Below are 18682 nucleotides of genomic sequence, written 5' to 3'. Positions count from 1 at the left end.
AATACGGATAGCTAGAACAGTGCAGAATATTCCAGTTTCTATTCACCTCCTATATGTAAGAGGTGAGTAACCTCAGGGGGGGGTGAGGGATGGTGTTTTGAAACAGACGGAGCCCAGGGTTCCAGCAAGTTATAAACTACAGCAATCTTTAATGTTGGCTGTAAACTGCCACCGAAAGGAGCTCTACTAAGAAATGAAAGAGAGAATATCTTGTGTATAATAAAGATACCACGTGTCCCATCAAAGTGTGAGCATCACCGAACAATCATTTATTTTTTTCCTTTATATTAGTCTTTTGCTGAAGGCTGCGTTGGTTGCCCCGGGTCTAGTAGAGCTGCTTTTTCTCTCTCTTGGCAAGTTCCACCGGCACCAGTTTCTCTCTGCGCTGGCTCATCCAGCACAAGGGGCTCTTCACGTATTTCCTGGAGAGGCAAAACACCCCCCACCAAGGTCTGCCAGGGCGGAGCGCTCTCCCCGCCGCACACGCCGGCGGCTGAGGACTGGGGGGGGCCGCAGCTGAGCACGGCACCCCAGCGCCCCGGGATGCTCCGACGGACGCGGCGCTTCCCCGGCGGCCCGCGGGGGGGCGGCCCCGCCGCACGATCCTGCCGCCGCCGCCGGCTTAACTCCCCCCCGCCCCCGGCTCCGGCTCCCTTCCCCCCCTCTATCTCCGGCTCCGGCTCCCTTCCCCCCCTCCAGCTCCCCACCTCCGGCTACGCTTCTCCCCCCTCCGGCTCCTTCTGTTCCAGCTCCCCCTCTCCAGCTCCGGCTCCCTCCGCTCCGGCTTCCTCCCCTCCAGCTACCCCCCGGCTACGATTCTTCACCCTCCGGCTCCCTCCGCTCCGGGTTCTCCCCCTCTAGCCCCGGCTACCGATTCTCCCCCTCCGGCTACGGTTCCCCCTCCTTCTCCGGCCCCCCACCTCCGGCTACGGTTCTCCCTCTCTCCGGCTCCCACCGCTCCGGCTTCCCCCCCTTCAGCTCCAGACTCCCCCCTCCCAGCTCCGGCTCCGGCGTCCCCTCACCGCCGGCTACGGTTCCCCCCTCGGCTCCGGCTCCCCACCTCGGGCCCCGGTTCCCCCCGCCCCCGGCTCCCCTCTCCGCCTCCGGCTCCCTCCGCTCCGGCTTCTCCCCCTCCAGCCCCGGTTCCTCCGGCTCCCCCCGCTTCGGCTCCGGCTCCCACCCACTCCGGTTCCCCGTGGGTTTCGGTGTTTCCCCGAAGCGGAGGGAGGCTGGGGTGCCCGGCGGAGGCAGCGCAGGCCGGACCAGAAGCGCCAGTTTCTCTGTCCGTGCAGCGCTGGGAGGGGGAGCGCGGGGGCTCCGGCAGCACAGTAGCTCCGGGCTTTCTGCTCTGGGATAACTGCTCTTTCCTAACCCGTAAACTAGGGAACTCCTTCAAGCCTGGCTGAGTTGCAGCGTGCCCTTTAGAAAAAAAGAAATTCTCTAGTAATCTAAGAAACCCAAATACAGGATGACCCATGCGCTAGGCTGGTCACACGTTAATTACTTCCGCTGTCAAAAAGTACGCGTCTTATTTCCAGTTTGAATATTTCTGCCAGTGCCTTCAAGCCTCTTTGGGTGTCATTTGTCTTACGGACAGGGCAGCGGGGAGAGAGTGAAGGAGTCTGCCCCATCACTCGGCCCATCGCTCCTGGCTGTGCGGGTGACTGGGGGATGCTGCCTGGCTTGCAGCAGCACAGCAGCAGCTACAGTGAGGCCTGGCTCTCACACCAAGCCATCAGCCCTGCAAAAATTTTGTCCGATAAATTGTTTCCCCTCTCATTTCTTTATCCTTTTATTCATTATGCTGATAACTTCTGAGATGAGCCCAAAAAAGCAAGTAGCTGCTGTAGAGCAGCTCTTTGAACAGATCAGGAGACAGCTGCATTTTAAAAAACAGGGCTGCTTAAGTTTTTTCTAGAATTTTTTTATGGCCAAAGACAACTGAAAAGAATGGGGGCAGTTGCAAATTGATAGTAAAAATTGCCAGCTAGTTTATGGTCAGTGATACCTGCAGTTGGAGACTGTAAGTAAATAGCATGTGTATCAGCAATGCATGCAGCATTGAAAGGCTTTGTTCCTCTGGCACCCAGGGGATGAGGTACTTACTGTTTAGCTAGTTCCATGGATATTTGCTCCAAAGAGCATCCTTTCGTCTCTGGTATAAACACAATAACAAAAGCCAGGGATGCTAGGCTCATTATTGTGTAAATGAAGCACACCCAGGATAAGCCAATGAGCTCTACAAAGGAAGAAAACACATATTTTTTAAGTTTCAGATATTATAATTTTTTCTGTTGCTGTGTTTTTATAGGGATACAGTCCCTAATTCACAGGAGAAGTTAGAAAGAAGCTAGGCTGTTATTCTTGGCTCACTTATTTGTGCCTGGCTATAATTTGAAAAAGAGGAGCGGTTTTGCTTTTTCTAATAGTCCTTATGAAAGAAAACTGAAGGACCCATATTGACCCATTTAGCATAAACCTATCGATTTGTGTTGTTTGTGGTCATTCTGGATGAAAACCAGTGCGCAGGCATTGTTACTGGTTTGTGTAAAGGCACCAGGGGTCACAAGCGCCTCAAATTTCCACCCGTGTCTGATTTTGTTGTCTTTCATGGAGCAAACCCAAGCATTTTTCACAGTTGCAGTTGTCTCCAGCTAATCCTCCCCTGTCAGTTTGCCAGAAAGGGACCCAAGAGTGAAGCCCTAATGGGACAAGCCAAGAACTAGTGGTTTTCTGAGCCTACAGTCCAGGGGCAGGAAGGTCCTCAGGCTGAGGGATGCACTCTGCAGCCCCTGGCAAGTAAAGCATATATAAACCCAACAGGCTGCTGCAGCCCCCTTAGCCTTTTCCCTGCTAAAACTAAGCCAGATGGTTGGGACATTCGTCAGTTGTGTCATGAGCTAAAAATTGCAGCTGAAGCTGTTAATCCAGCCGATATCTTCTGCATCAGATACCTAAGTGCAGGTGCTGCTGGCCAGTGTGACCTCCACATGTATTCATTTGAAGACAGAATCTCCAGTTCTGCCTTTCTGCCACAGAGTAGGAACGCAGATTTGCTGTAGTTACACTTTCATAAATCCAGATTAGACCCAGCTAAGCCAATAAAGTTACTGCGGCTTTACGTTAATTGAAACTGAGAACAGAATAAGGGCTAGGTGTGCATTCACAAGTTATGCTGCACGACAGGAGGTGAAGCAGATGATGCTGAGGACCTGAGGTCTGCACTATCTGTTTTGGGGGACATTGCCTTAGGAATAGCTCTTAAATCTGGTCCAAGGACTGAGAAAGTGTTGGCAGCTGGAGTGCATTCACTCTGCATTTTCTGGTTTGATTTTGTCCAAAAGCTTGTGGAGTTCAGTTCTGCGATGCAAAAACAAAGTGCAGTGAGTGGGGGAAACTGGATGATTTGCTTCTGAAGAGGACCCTTGATCTAACTAAAGTGCTAGTCTGGACACAATGACTTCGACGTGGCATATTTTTCCTAGTTGTAATCAAGAAAGTACTCAGGGTTTTTTTCTGTCTCTCTCTCTCTTTTTTTTTTTTTAAGAAAAGAAAACACCAATGTGAAACCCATTATAGTCAGAGATCACACTTATTTTCAAATGTGTCTCAAAATGCATCTAACAGGATGAAAACCACCTCAACTTTTTGTGGGCTGATTGCCTGCCTCTGGTGGAGAGTAATGTAGAGTTAAAGGAAACATGGAATTTCTGTTCCCTTACATATTTTGATTTTCAGCACATGTTTTCCTCAGACTAAGATTGAAAACTAAAATTTGCAGAACTTCTTGTAAAATAAAATCAGAAAAAAAATATTTGCCAATCAATGAATTTCATCATCAGCATTTAACCTTTTCCCTTGTTTATCATCTATATATGGTAGTCTACTTTCTTGCATTAAAACATGAAACATTTTAACTTTACAAAGACACCGTTTCCTAAAGAAAATTTTCTGGAAGTCAGGACATTCCTGTGAAAAGGAGTGATTTCAAGGAGATTGTCTTTTAAAATGATCTGAAAAGCTGTGGTCTAATCTAGAGCAGAACTTCCATTGACTTCAGAAGGTGCAGGACTAAATCCTAAATATTATGGGCTTTCAACCTATTAAGGAAAGGGTGTTTTTAAGAGCTGGGGTTCACAGCCTGTAGAGCTGATGCGCAAGGTGCTCTGATAGCCAGCACTGTGAGGCTGTAATTGCTAGCACAAATTTAGAAGGATGTAGTGGAAACGGTGAAATTACAAAAACAGCAACCTGAATTTGGCTCCTGGCACATCGTGGCTGCAATTTTGGCAATGCTGTTTGTATAGGGAAGATTCATTTTTTCCCCTAGGAGAGTATCAGAGATTCATTTCGCCCACTAGGAGAGTATCAACTTGGAAGGACACAGAGAAGTCTTACCAGTTACAGTCAAAAACGTCAAGGAGATGAGGAGATTTATACCCCAGTTCATGCTGGATGTCAAAGCCATGGCCCGTCCTCTGATCCCACCAGGGAAAATTTCACTCAGGACCAGCCAGGACACTGAAATAGAAGAAAAAAACAAACAAAAGATATTGTCTTCAAAAGGATGGCTTTCCTTGCTGTAAATTTAGGTAGTCCATGAATTCAGGTGAAGCCCCCTGAAAGAATAAGGTGATTTTCAGGGATGTTAGGTTTGTGGGGGCCCAAGCCCTGGAGGACCACCTGTGCTCTGCCAGCAGCGTGCGCAGCCATCAGCGTCACCCGGGGGCATCACCCCTGCCTGGCGCCCCACGAGTGAGCATGCAGGACACAGAACCAGGGAAACATGGAAGGCATCGGGGAAGAGAGCTCTGACTGTACATCTGGGTAGGAAAGGGAGCTCTGACTAAATAACTCTCCATTGACGTAATGCTAATGGAAGCGGGGCAGCAGACCAAAGTAATCTTCAGCCTTGGAGCGGCACTATGTGTTTCTGCCACCTTATAAATCAACCTGCCACACCGAAGCAGGTTTGCTATTCCAGCTCTCCGCTCCACACAAACGAGATTGCTGAGGTATAAATGAAGAGAGAGGGCCTGATTTTTGACTCCTTCATATCACATCACACCACGCCACAGCTGATCTAAATGCTGGTGTTGCTAGCCCACAAAAACAAATTCAGACATGAAGAGCTGGCTGTGTAACCACCTTGATAGCAAAAGAAAAAAAAACAAGAAGAAAAAAAAAAAGAAAAAAAGACACCACATTTCTTCAGCATTCCTGGTTATTAGAAAACCAAAAACCAAACAAAAAACCCCCTCCACCCTCCTTTTGTTCATAAGAAAAATGCATTAGCAAGAGGTTGCTGCATGGAAAGGTTGTGGGTTAGCAGATGACCAGCACAAGAGCAGAGTTCATCCATCCACATGGATGAACTGTGTCTTCAGACCCTTGGCCATGGCCATTTTAAGTTCCTCCTCTGTGATGTTGTTTCTGCAAAATGACAGATGGGAGTTTCCTCGGGACACTTGCCCTGGACAGTCTTAAAGTTATGCTTTAAAAATAGCCTCCTGTACGTGCAAGTGTGTGTCACCCTGCAATATCCCTTCGGATGCTTGTAGCATTCCTGCGTGACAGTACTGGTAAAGGTAGAAAAGAAAAAAGTGCTGTGGAAGGAGACTAGAAAGGACCAACTGAAAAGGGAAAAAAAAACCCTGAGACTTAAGTCAACAGAGCAGATCTGAGCCAACTCTAGATTTCTTTATGCCACAGATTTTAATTCAATAATGTTTTCTGGAGCTGGCCCTGATTGATTGTTTTTTTAGTTTTCGTTTGTTTGTTTTTTTTATTAAGGAAAAATGTAAAGAGCTTCACTCCCACAGTAGGAGTGACCTGGCAGAGTGGTGATTTTATTCCAGAGAATCAAGACAGCACTGCATAACGCCTGACACCGTTACACATAGTCAAGTGGCGCACAGTCATAACACAGACACGGTGTCTAACAACAGCCCTAGAGAGGCTTTTCTTTTTTTGCTTGACTTGGATCACAGCAAAGCTTAATACACTTGCCGCTGACAAGACAAGTGTTGCTCTAAAGAAATGCCCTGGGCATGTTCTAGGGGGTTTTACACACGAGGGAGGAGCAAAAAAAGAAGAGAAGTGGCTTCTCAAGCAGGTGTTTTTCCCTGTCAGGCCAGCTAGGCCTGTGCCTGAGCTTTAAAACTAGCCCTGGGCATCTCATGATTGGATTTTGGCCCCCTTCAGCACCAGGGCTGTTGACATACATATCATTAGTCACAGCCAATACAGCATGTTATGACAGGGAGTGCTAGCTGAAATGCAAAGCAGCAAGTAAGCGAGATGGAAAGGAGCCCTTCTCAGCAGTGTGTGCCAAGCTCGGCTGGAAAAACGATTATACACCAAGACTGGCAAAGAAGATATTCATATTCGTGTTCGACAGGATTAAAATAAAGTTTGAAAAAATTCAAACCTGCTTTCTACTGGGCATAAACCAACCTTCAGGAATAAACTTTTTCGGTGGGTACTTTGGTCCGTATTGGCTTCTTCAAGAATTTTCCTGCGGTCAAGCAACTTGCAGTGGCTGCTCAGAGGGACACTGATTGAGGAGGCTCAAGTCCCACGCACTGCCGTGGCAGCCCCGCCAGGCGGGGTGAGCCCTGAGCTTCATGAGCTTCAGCAGCGTTATGGGCACTGAGGGACGGCTCATGCCACAGCTGAAATGTGTGGCGCTATGGCACTCCTGTGCCATGCATTTTTCCAAGGAGAGACTGGCCCTTTCAGGCTGACTACAATCTGCCTGGAGGTTTGAAACGTACTGTTTTCCCAGTAAGAAACCAAAATACTTGAGCATCTGCATCAGCCGCAGTAGTGCTTAGCTGCTCTTATTTCAACCAGTTACTTAGTTCAGACAGATCCCACCGACATACCAGATCTGCTCTTCTTGTCTACTGATGGTAGCTGCCTCCTCTGGCATGGCCCTGACCTCTGCTTAGCTGGTGAGGAGTGGGTAGGCTTATTCCCCACGGAGAAAGAGCCGTTGTAGAAATCTGAGACTTATTACATTCTGTTTATCCCTTTCCCCAAGCTGAGGCAGCGATAACGATCGATTCTTTGCTTTTAGCACCTCTCTGGGATTGTTTTTGCTATTTGTGCCTTTGCCAAAAAGCAGCAGCTGCTGTAGGCACGGCGGGGATGTGGCTTTCTCCTGGGGAGCCAGTAACTAGCTTTGGGCTCCCATTGATAATGACTGCTGCTACCTTGTGTGCTTGTGTGCACACAGCGCTGCAGAAAATTAACCTGCGCGTTCCCAAAGTCACAGCAAAGTCAACGATGTGCTCTGCCTTCACCAGCCTAAGCAGTGGCATTTTACGGGGGAAATCAGCCTGTCCTTGAAAAGAGGGTCCAAATAAGCCCCACCACCTCTCCCTCCGCTGTGGAATCTAACCTTAGTTCAAAAGGATGCTGCGATAGTTACCACATTGCACGCACTCAGTAGTTTTCAGTGTCTGCTCCAGCCACCCTGGGCTGGTGGTTTGGAACAGATGGGAAGAGAGCTGGTGCTCTCCGGGTCAGATGTGCGCAAGAGATGAGGTTAAGGGCTCAGCATGAGTCTCTCTGCTAGATTCAACAACTGCGGGATTTGTTCATGCAGCAGCTGCAGGTAATAACTCACCTTGGCTGATCTGCAGTGCATTGTACGTTAACAGCAGATAAGAAAAATTCTAAAGTTGAATGGTCTTTTATTATCATACAATCTGGAGAAAAGAACACCCACTGCAAATGCAGAAGAAAATATTTCATTGAATCAGAATGCTTAACTGTTTCATTAAGTATCACAGAACTTGGTGCCCTGCCCTTCCTTGCCCAAGTAGGAAGAGCAGAGGATTCAGGTATACAAACAAGCCCTTGACTGGGATGGTGACATTTTACTCTAAACAAAGTTACTGGGGCTGTAAAGGCAGAAAACAGAATAATAATGGAAGATTTCATCTGCTCCCATTAAGGCTGAATAAATTGCATAATGGAGCACAGTGCTGGGATTAAATTTTAGATACCATAGGTGATGGTTTCTTTTAGCGCTTTGCCTGATACTTAATGAGAGAAAAGAAGCAAATCTTGCTTCAGTGCTGAGCAGGGGTAGTTCGAGATGTAACTCTCACAAAGAGGCTCTGTTATATTAGTTATAACATTCCAAATTCAATATTGCTGTAGAAATGGAAGAACTAAAAGCCTACCACATTTTGTTTCAAAAGGAGAACAATATTAGAAGCAGCCTGATTTCTATAAAGAAATTAAAAGGACAACCAGGGTAAATGCTTCAGCGGTGTTATGGAGAATGTTTAAATTACCTGATTAGAGGCTTAAAATACTCCCACAACCAAATAAAACAAAAAGAAATAGCTCAGCACAGATAAACAACTGAACAAAGAAAGTTGTTAGAAATAGAAATATGCCTTCCATAAGAGTGTACGCTGTGTCCAAACAAAGAAAACACAGCATAACTGCTGAAAAGTTACTTGCCATATCAGGCGGTTACTTGCCATCATCAGGCAGCCAAGTATTTTGAGAGTCTGCTGGCTGAGAGAGGAGAGGCCAGGGATGGAGGAGGCGACACGTGCCAGCACTGAAGAAAATGTTCCATAGGGGTGCAGGAAGGGGTCACCCTGATAGACTTCTGTACGGATCCGCTGGCTGGAGCTAGGATAAAGCTAGAGTGATATCAGCTGTAAGAAGGAAAGGAGGATACCTACAGTATCTTGAGGAAGAGTTGTCCAGTTTTTGATGAGGAAAGCCATGTCTCTCTGAAAGAGCTAAGGAACGTGGGGATCAAAACGAATGAGCCACCGCGCTTTTCAGTTTCAAAGAGCTTTGATGAAGTGTCATGGGATAGAAGAGAAGGTATTCCTATAGATAAATAACTGTTTGTAATAGGAAATAAAGGACAGGCTGGTTTTCACAATGGAAGGTGATTACTAGATCTGCTCAGGGTATTTCCAGGTCTCTCAGGAAAGGCAGGTGAATGCATGTGCAAAACTTACTGATGGTACAAAATTATTCAGGGTAATAAAAATGAAGAAGGATCATAAAGAATTGCAAAAGGATCTCAAATACTTTGATAAAGGATACTTTGAAAAAATGACCCATAAAATTCCTTACCAACACATGCAAAATAACATGCAGGGAGAAAACCAGCCACCAGTACCCACAGGAGCATGCCACCACTTCTCAGGGCAGAAGTGCTGGAGCCTCTGTGGGCAGTTCAGGGACAGCATCAGCTCCCCCAGGGCACAGGTTGTGGATATAAAGAGAGGTTTGGCAAATATCAGGAAGGGTACACTGAATGTGTCACTGAGCGTGCCTGTTGTCCCTCTGTATTTGTCATGTTGCGCGCAGATTTGGTCAACTCAGAACTAGATGAGCCACGGAGAAAGGTGTGGAATGGGCAAAGAGCAATTAAACAGACGAGGGCTCTTCAGCTTAGATGACATACAGCAGAGGGAAACAGAGTTGAAGTGGAGGCGAACAGAGGAGAAGTTTTCATTATATTTTTAAAGACACAAGCCGAAAGAATCCAAGTGACATTATCAGGGACAGCAGTTAGATGAGGTGGGAGGAGGTGCTTTTTCAGACACTGGGTAGTTCAACTATGGAACTCACTTTCACAAGATACTTCAGATCTAAAAAATATTAGTGGGTTAAAAGGATTAAATGCTGAGTGTTAAAACAATTTTTCTCTGTATGTGTGGAAAAAGATCCATCAAAAACTATTGTTCACAACAGCGAAAATAAATCGCCAACATTTTTCTTGAAGTTCCCTAAACTACAGGTAGGCAGAAGGTCACACTGCGCATGCTGCATGGGCTTTTCCTTATGTATTTTCTCTCAGCATCTGCTGCTGGCTATTGTTGGAAGCAGGGTAACAGATTGATCAAGTGGCCCTTTTGTTTGAGCCAACATGGCCATCTCAATGAGCTTTATATTTCGTCCACAAGAAAGAGATGTCTCAAGCCCTCACGTGATTTCTTCCTTACTTTACAGCTATGCAGTAAATAAAAATTAATTTAAAAAAGATAACAGACGTACATCAGAGAAGCAGAAACATCTAAGAACATCTGAGAAATACTGTGAGCTTGAGGGTACTCAACATTTAAGTGAGGTACATGAATGAAAAATGTCCTTGTTTTGACCTTATTCCTGCCAGGAGGCAGAAGCAAATTGGAAGCTGCTCAGCAGCTCTCATTAATGAAATACTAGATTCCCTTGGTATTCATTTGCTACTTAGCATTTATTCCTTTCCTATACCTGTATTGTGTAAGATCAGGTTCTTTATGGTGAGATTTAGAAAGTGGCCATTGCAATACTTGAAGGAATTCAAGTTTCTGGGATATAAACTCTGGAAAGAGATTAAGTGGACTTACAGCTTAGAAGGGAAGTAGGCAGAAGTATGTAAGACTTTGAAAGGGAGGAGTGGGTTGTTAGCAACACGAGATCCAAGGGAAGATAAGGAAGGGATTATCCCACCAGTAATGCAGGCAGACCATCAAAGAAAGTATAATAAGTGATCAATGTTGGGGAAGGATGCAAGCAAGCAACTGCAAAGCTGCCATGAGAGGAAGGAAGTCAAAGGACATGGCTCATGACTGGCTTTGCCAAGACCAGATTTTTTTTCCAGGCTTATTAAACCCCACAGGCTTCTCATTTACCTATTTTTTGGCTCTGCTGGGTATTAACACAAATAGCCAGATGGCCAACTGCTTCTCACAAAAGGCCAGCTTCAGCGCTGCTTTGCCTTGATTTCAAAGGGCCTGTTGCAGGGGATGGCACAAGCCTTCGCGGTGTGGATGGTGATGAGGTGCGTACCCGTGAGGGTGAGTGGCACTGGGGCAGAGCTGGGACGTGGGGACAGTGGGACCTGCTACTGTAACGCACCAGCACAACCCACGCAATGCAACCCCTGCAAAGGCTTTCGCAGCAGCTCCCGTGAAGGAGATTTGTGGGGCTGGCAAAAGTGAGGGATGCTTTGACTGGGAAAAAGAGAGGGTGAGAGACAGTTTGTCTTTTTCCATAGCAGGTAAAAGAGATAGGACGCAAGAGAAATGGATTGAAACTCTGCACGGGGTTTTGTGTAAGAGGCCAAAGCAGACGATCGTGACTGGCGTTAAAAATCAATGACTCTGCTTAATGAGGGCCATTTGTCTCTCTGGCCCTGCCCCGTAATATGAGACTGAATTGGCTGCTCAAAATTAATAACTGGCAGCTCTGGAGCAAATGGGCGGCCGTATTGCTTTGGAGAGCATGTGAGCTGCCAGCAGAATGCCAGCCTGCCAAGGGTCAAGTCAAACCCTGTGTGCGCACATGAAAAGGAGTGGAATTGCTCTGTTGCTGGGAGATAGGGGAGTCAGAGAAGCCTCAGCTAATCTCACGCCCCTGGCTGCATCCTGATGTCTGCGGGCAAAGGCATTATGTACCTCATTCTATGGCTTCTGAGGAGCTCTCCGAGCAGCTTTGTGACTACTGGTTGCAAGATACCTGATACCACTGGTGATCTGAAAGGAGCTGATGTGGTGTGGCAAAACTTAAATTCTTCTTCTTTTCTTCTCGTACGCTACGTTTCTGTTTCTAATGGTTAATCCTTTAGGCTGACTCCTTAAAGTAACATATGTTACGACAAGTGAGATTTAGTACATAAAAGTTGTTGTCCGGTGTTTGTACTATTTGCATCGCTAGCACATCACTAGACAGGCTGAACACTCGCACCTGCTTTTTCAAGGAACCTTGCAGGGGACCACGGAAATCACCCTTCACTCGCGCCTCCTCCAGTTTACGTTAGAGCAGCAGGAGGGTTGTGGGGGAAGAATCTGTGAGACCAACACATTACCTCCTTCCCCGGTTTTCTGGGCCACTTGAGGAGGGCACTGAGACGTGCTTCACCTCTGATTTCCCCGAGCCATTCTTCCCCCCCTAACCTTCTCACCAGTGTGACCCTGCATTTTAACACTTCTTTTTTTTTTACTATTGGAATTTTCATCTTCATGAACTTGAAAAAATGTGATGCCTGGTATGAGTGTTCCTGTTTCATGCAAGCTGTTCAATGTATTCTTAAATCTATTTTCAGTGATTTTCAATTACCGTCCATTTTCAGCTTGAAATAATAGTCACAAACAAGAAGAACTTTGTTATAGACAGCAATTTCTGTCTAAAGGATTTCTGGGCAAGAAGTGATGGATATACAAGGATTTAGGAATGGTAGAATTGTCTTAGTTAATGTGATTTGTGGCCCATCTTGCCCAATAACGGTACTCAGCAGCAAATATATCAGTAGGATGCATTATAGCTTTACTGTAGGCAGGTATGTAATAGTCTGTACCTCTTTTCAGGTCCCCTAATAGAAGTTGATTTGAACTGACGTATGAGGTGATAATTTTGTTTGCAACTGGATTTCACAACCACTGTCTCACTCTCTCATCTTTTATTATATAGACCCTTATACTGTCGCATCAAGACAGAACAATTTGCTGGGCAACGATAAAGAAAAAGAGAGAGAAAAAGTAAAAATGAAAACAAGCCTTCAAGAGAGAATGTGCTTATTATAATAAATCACATACTGTCATAAAAAAAAAAAAGGCCTTTTAATTAAATCCTGAAATGTGTATTTCTGTTTGTAGGTGTTTATTTGTTCGTAATATTGAATCCAGGATAATCCTCTGAGGCATTTGCAGAGGAATGACTGCAGAAGCCAGAGGTTTTAATTCACAAGGAAGTTGTGCATGAATTAGTTCAGATTATCACATATTTCACTTCCAAAAAATATGGAGAGGAGAAATTACTCAGCTGGGTGTGGTAAATGAACCTGTTTTTCCAGTATCCAAGGGCTAATGTTGGTCCTTAAGAGGGTGCACGACAGAAAAGAGCTGTTAGGACAAAGCAGTTGGGGGCAATTTAAGCCCTTGCTCTTGCAAAACAGAGATTTGTGTGTATACTTCAGAAAACTCCCAGTGGAGAGGATAAGCAACCTTTTACAATAGTGACTTATTCGGTGAGAGGCCCGCAATGATCCATTTGTTTAAGTCCCTCACTGGTCGCTGCTGCTCATGCTTTGGTGGGGGAAGCAGCAAGGAGGAAGGCGGGAAGGCTCTGGGTCCATCCACCACAAAGTGTCTTTTAGTTCTCCTTCATTCATAACAGTTTTGTGACATAGGGCTGATTTTCAAAGGCCCTCCTGTGTCCCCTTTCCCTGGCTTTCCTCCCAGAGCTCAATATGACTCAGGAACTCAGATGCCACTGGGGAGAAACGCTCTCCTGACTTCATGCGTGCACTGGCTTACCATCAGGCCATCCTCCCTGCATTTTGGCTGCCAGTCTACCCCTTCCTCAGCAGTGCCAGGAAATTATGGGATTGCACATTTTTACCTTTCTGGCATAATTATTTTCTCATATTTTATAATACATGGTTTAGTTTGGTGATCTTTACGAGTTAAACAAAACACTGTCTTTGCACTTGAAGTCCTACTGACAGTTCTAGTTTTTGCACAAAGCTGGCCCAAGATCAGCTTGCCTCTGGGAAATTCCTCCCAGCCCTCTCTCCCAAAGGAAACTGGATTTTATGAAGCTTGACATATGCCCTATAAACTTTTTCACAGATTTCAGTGTCACAATGATTTTCTTTCCCAGAACATGGTCAAGGAAACGAATGTAAAATCTTTCATTGTCTTTGATATGTTTATCAAAGCCCAGTAATATTTACTGAATGCTTAAATGCAACATTTGATCTACAAAGAATGGCAAATTTGGATAACCACAGGCAGCCTATCGTGAAAGCTTGCACAAGATGTTATGCTAGACCCACTTGACAGTGCACCACTTTACAGAAGATAATGTCCCTGTGGAACAAAAGAGGATTGTTAGGCCCAATTATTAGTTAGAATCACAGCAATATTAATTCTCTAGATTTTTTTATAAAGTGGGTCTGGAAGTGAAATGCTTCATTTTAGCCAGTGGCTACTAACTAACCTGAGTCCAACTTTAAAACTATGCCTAATTTTATGCACAGGAGCCATTCCTCTGAAGCAGTGCCTTTGTGTCAATAGGTTTATTAACATACAACTATTAGTAGAGAGATATTTATATAAGCCAGAGAACCAAGATCAGAATATTGACTGAAATCGCTGTTTAAGTGAAGCATAGTGCACCAAACCACAGGTAGTCCCCTACCTTTTCTTGGAGGGTCAAATTTTGTGCTCAGCAACAGCAGATTTAACCACCGCCGTTGCAGAGACACAGGAATATTGGCTGGGCCATGGTGTTCTCAATCCTTCTTTTCACAGAATCAAGGGCTCTGTCTTTCAGGAGAGAAAGCCGCTGGCCTGCTCTGCCCAGACTTTCCCTCATTCACATACTTAAAAGTAAAGTTATGTACAGAAACACAGACGTCAGTGAAAAGGACGTCCCAGATTTCAGATGTGGACCTTGGTATATAGTTTAAGTTCACTCTTGGAGTTGGACAAGGCTATTCTGCTCTTTGCAATATGGAGTTCTAAAATAATTAAGGAGCTCCCACTGACGTTGCCATATCTCATTACTGCAAAAGCATTTTTTTCCCTTATTACGACCTTTTTCACACTTAAAAAAGCCTCTCAAAATTGTAGTTTCTATCAAGTTAAACAAGATTAACCTGCTTGGCTGGTATTTTAGAGAACAGCTCCTGCAATTTGAAATCCTGTAATTCAGCATCCAACTATCCAAAAATATCTTAAATTTGTTGGCACTTCACCACTACCAATCAGCCTGTGCAAAGGCAAACCTGTTCCTGGGTTAGCTGGTGGGTTAACAAGGGGCTTCAGATAAACCTTGTCTGAAGCAAGGAAATAGAGAGAAGTGGGCAATTCACAATCCTTGCTTTATTTTTCATTTTGGCATGCCTTGCCATTCTGCTGCAGCTTGGTAGTACAGACACAGTGTGAAATAAAGGCCACATGAGGCACTATTTGAAAAGCATAGGAATAATGAACTAGATAAATACTAGAAGTGTCATATTCAAGCCACATGGATGCATGCGTTAAAAGCTGATTCAGTACAAACGAACAGTGCTAGGAATCTTGTCTTAAAAAAGAATCCAAGATAATTTTTTAATTAACTAAAATAAAATAAGACTTTCTATACTGATCCTCAGTGAAACATGCACATTTCCAAGGTTTATTATCCTGGTTCAGATCCAGCAAAGCATTTAAGCACTTGCTTATTTTTGATCACTTGATTTAATCCCCACCACTGTCTCCTTTTCCAGAGTAAACCACAAAAAAACATAACATCGATGCTGCTCATTTCTGTGAAATTTAAGGCCAGGCCACAGCTGCTCTGTAAAATGTGGAAGTTCAAAAATAAAACATTGCAAACAAATGCCATGCAAGGCAATGCTGAGCATGAATGCCTGTTAACATCAAATTCATGTGCTCTATAAATTAATACGATAACCACATGTTTTGTAAAAGCCTGAAATATTACTCTAATGTCAAAGATATTGATGTGAATTCTAGACACCCCTATATTTTACCAGTGTTTTCCAAGCTAGTGCAAGGCCATAAAGCTTACAATATTTCAAAACGCAGGAACAAGCAACTAAATCCATGGAGGGTCAGAATTTCCACACTGACAGTTCTCTTTCCCACAAGATTTTCCAGTTTCTAGTAGAGCATTTGTTGGCCAAGATTAAGTCCAAGAGCACTTTGGGGAAGAGAAAAAGCAGTCCTATGCAATCTGGTTCGTAAGTGTGGCAAGGGAGACGACCTCTGTGATCGAGTCTCTGGGCCGTTCAGTGTCGTATGTGAAACCAGCTGTTCTGGGTTTTGTTATAGATGCATTTAGTGACTGAGGTGAAAGGCACAGAAAAGGTTCTGCATTTAACCATGCTAATGCATCACACTTTAACTCAGGTAGCCGGTTAATCTAAGAATCACAGAAACAAAGTCAAGGGAACTGAATTTGTCTCCAGTGTAATTCTCTGGACTTTAGGGGAATGTTCCAGCTCTGGGTTTTGGCTTGCTTAATCCAATAAAATACATAAAGAAAGACTGCCACAGACCACATAAGATTGCATAAGAAGGACAGTGATGGATTGAAAGAGAGACTTAGTTCCTTCCTCATGTCCATGGATTTCCCTTTTCTTGTGAACCCTTGAGCTTTCTTCCATCCTCCTTGATCCTTCTCACCTGATCCTTCTTCCATCTCCTCCACTGTCCCCAACGTGGGTTTAAAACTGCATTTAAATGACTTCAACAACTCACAGTAAGATGTAGACAAAACAAGTGGGGTTTTACATTTACAAATGGAATGGAATGGGATGGGGTGGGATGGGATGGGATAGGATAGGATAGGATAGGATAGGATAGGATAGGATAGGATAGGATAGGATAGGATAGGATAGGATAGGATAGTTCAGTTGGAAGGGACCTACAACCATCATCTAGTCCAACTGCCAGTTTTCCAATCAGAAATATTCACCCAATGCCTGAGGCTAGCAGATGGCAACAGGGGCATAATATCCCAGTCTGAGAAGGCTTACCATGGGTATTTAATTCCTCTGTTTCACAGGTTTTAATCAATACCAAGGTAATGCCAGCCCTACTCACTCACAGGAGCTGTGCTTCCATGGGACTGTAACAGCTATGTGGAAAAGCAGGTTTTGCAGTAAGTTCTAAATCCCTCCTCTAAGACCCTGTTAGGCACTTATCTGTTGACCACAAATATGTTAACAATACTTTTTTATATCTACGTCAATGGGTATATGTGGTATTTTTTTGTGCCAAGCCCTGAAACCCAGAAGACATTTCTCCAGCTGCAGACACTGATCTGCCTCGGGTGTGTTGTGGCCACAGCTGTGTGTGTGCCAAGTGGGCTCTGAGCGCTTGGGGACAGGGCATCCCTGCATCTCTGAGAAGTCCGTTGGAAGCGGAGCCGGTGATGGCCTTCAAGAGAAGAGCTCTGAGAGTTTGGCCCTTGGCTTTGGAGAGCTGCAGAAAGCTGGTGGCTGCTCCAGGACATAAAGTAATAGAACATCTTCAGTCCTAGGTTGGCAGAGACAAAAATACCTTCAGACTTTATGCATCTAAATGGTTTTGAGGATGATTCACATCATGAAACTTCCCCTCAGTCCCACTTGTAGGTGCTTTTGTTGATTTGCATCCACACGCTCAGCATGAACTTCCATGACGTCAGCGGAGCTGATGTGATTTGCACCAGCAGATTATCCCAAAGTTCATTGGCCAACTGCCTAAACGCCTTTGCAGTTATACAGAAACATGTTTAAAGGACTAACAGAGGAGGAAGAGCTCTTTTGTGCAAGGCACCAATGCCATACATGCAGTCCAAATGCACTCATTCGACATCCCCCTCTCAATAAAAGTGTTCCCCACTGCACATCAAAAAATCCCTGTGATGTGCATGGATCCGCTTGAACTGCACTCCCACAATACGTGTAATGAGGTACTGCCCAAGTCTTGTTTTGCTCACTTGATTTTTATTTGCTAGAACAAATTCAGACTGGGAAAACAGATGTGCTGTTGGGTCCAGACTGAGTTTTCACTACTTGCTTCTCAGCCTAGGGCTTGCTGGAGCCCCTCTGATTTTTGTTTGATAAAGAGAATTGCCTCCAGGCCACACTGCATCCCTGTATCAATGTGTATGGTCTCTCTGCTGTCTCTCATCTACTTACTGGTGAGATCACCCAGTGAGACCTCCTCACTCAGGAGATATATAGAAAAATATGGAGGGAAGTTGTTCCTATTTAGTCTTTGATCCTAAATGGTGCAAAAGAAGATGATCAGGGCGGAGAAGCAGATCTTTACAGCCTTATTTTGGAAAATAAGTTTGATATTCCAGGACTTTGTTTTTCCTGGTTCCTGCATCTCAACATGTTGTACCACACAACAGTGATGAGTGGAGGAGGTGACAGCTCTTTATAAGAAAAGACCACTGTTTTTTGCCCCTCAAGGGATTTGAGCAAATGGCATCATTTGAGCATCTGGCAAATGAGGTGCTTTGCAACTATTTCAGTTAAATCTGTGTCATTTAGTAAATGGTCATGGTGGTTGTGGCCCCTGACTAGAATTTCTCTTTGTGTCCTTTGTATTAAATTAATTTCCAGGGTCACGTTGAGCTTTTAGTGATCTGCCTCCCCACTGCACTCATTAGCTTGCAACTCACTGTGCAAGGCATAGCAGCATTTCTGCAAGGCTCAGATTTCTCCTGTTTCCCCCTCCACATCCAGCAGGTTCAAATGCCTCCCCATGCAAACGTGCGCAGAAAACAGGGAAGAGGCCCTCTCGCACTCTTTACCCTTCACGTGGCAGCCAGAGAGAGGTTTCTCTTGGGCTCTGCAGCCATCTTTTCCTGCTGAGAATGGTTGATCCTCGTTTGACCTTTCTGATATACAGACAGAGGTAACTCAAGACAAAGATGGGCGTCAAGTAAGTCCCCTTAGCTAATAACCACCTTGAAACACCTCTGCAAACACCCGTGGAGAGACGGCATGTGCTGTTCTGCGACGTGATGTAACACTGATTTGTTGCCCCTACAAAACGTCCTCATAATTGTGTGAAATTGAGTGTGAACAAGCAGTTGAATCGCAATTCATCAAACATAATTAATCCGAAACAGAGCAGCAGAAATACTCCTTTTATCTTGCCTAAGATAAATGATATAAATACAGAGCACCCCAGAATCAAAA

The 18682-nt window shown here is 44.9% G+C and overlaps 1 protein-coding gene across 1 annotated transcript in view; it reads right to left on the bottom strand.

The window, feature by feature from the left end:
- Positions 1-119: 119 nt before the first annotated feature.
- SLC2A12 (solute carrier family 2 member 12) overlaps positions 120-18682 on the bottom strand; it is a 30992-nt gene continuing 12429 nt past the window's right edge. Inside the window, exons 3-5 of the mRNA XM_074580673.1 lie at positions 4399-4521; positions 2107-2239; positions 120-422 (exon numbers count right to left, since the gene is read on the bottom strand). Coding sequence (XP_074436774.1) covers positions 326-422; positions 2107-2239; positions 4399-4521 — 353 coding nt within the window. The 3' untranslated portion in view covers positions 120-325. The remainder of the gene's footprint in view (positions 423-2106; positions 2240-4398; positions 4522-18682) is intronic.

Source organism: Larus michahellis, chromosome 3 (genome assembly GCF_964199755.1).
Source record: "Larus michahellis chromosome 3, bLarMic1.1, whole genome shotgun sequence".
In the NCBI taxonomy this organism is placed as follows: domain Eukaryota; kingdom Metazoa; phylum Chordata; class Aves; order Charadriiformes; family Laridae; genus Larus; species Larus michahellis.
Note: the sequence above shows the minus strand (reverse complement) of the source record. Positions and strands in the feature narration are given on the sequence as shown.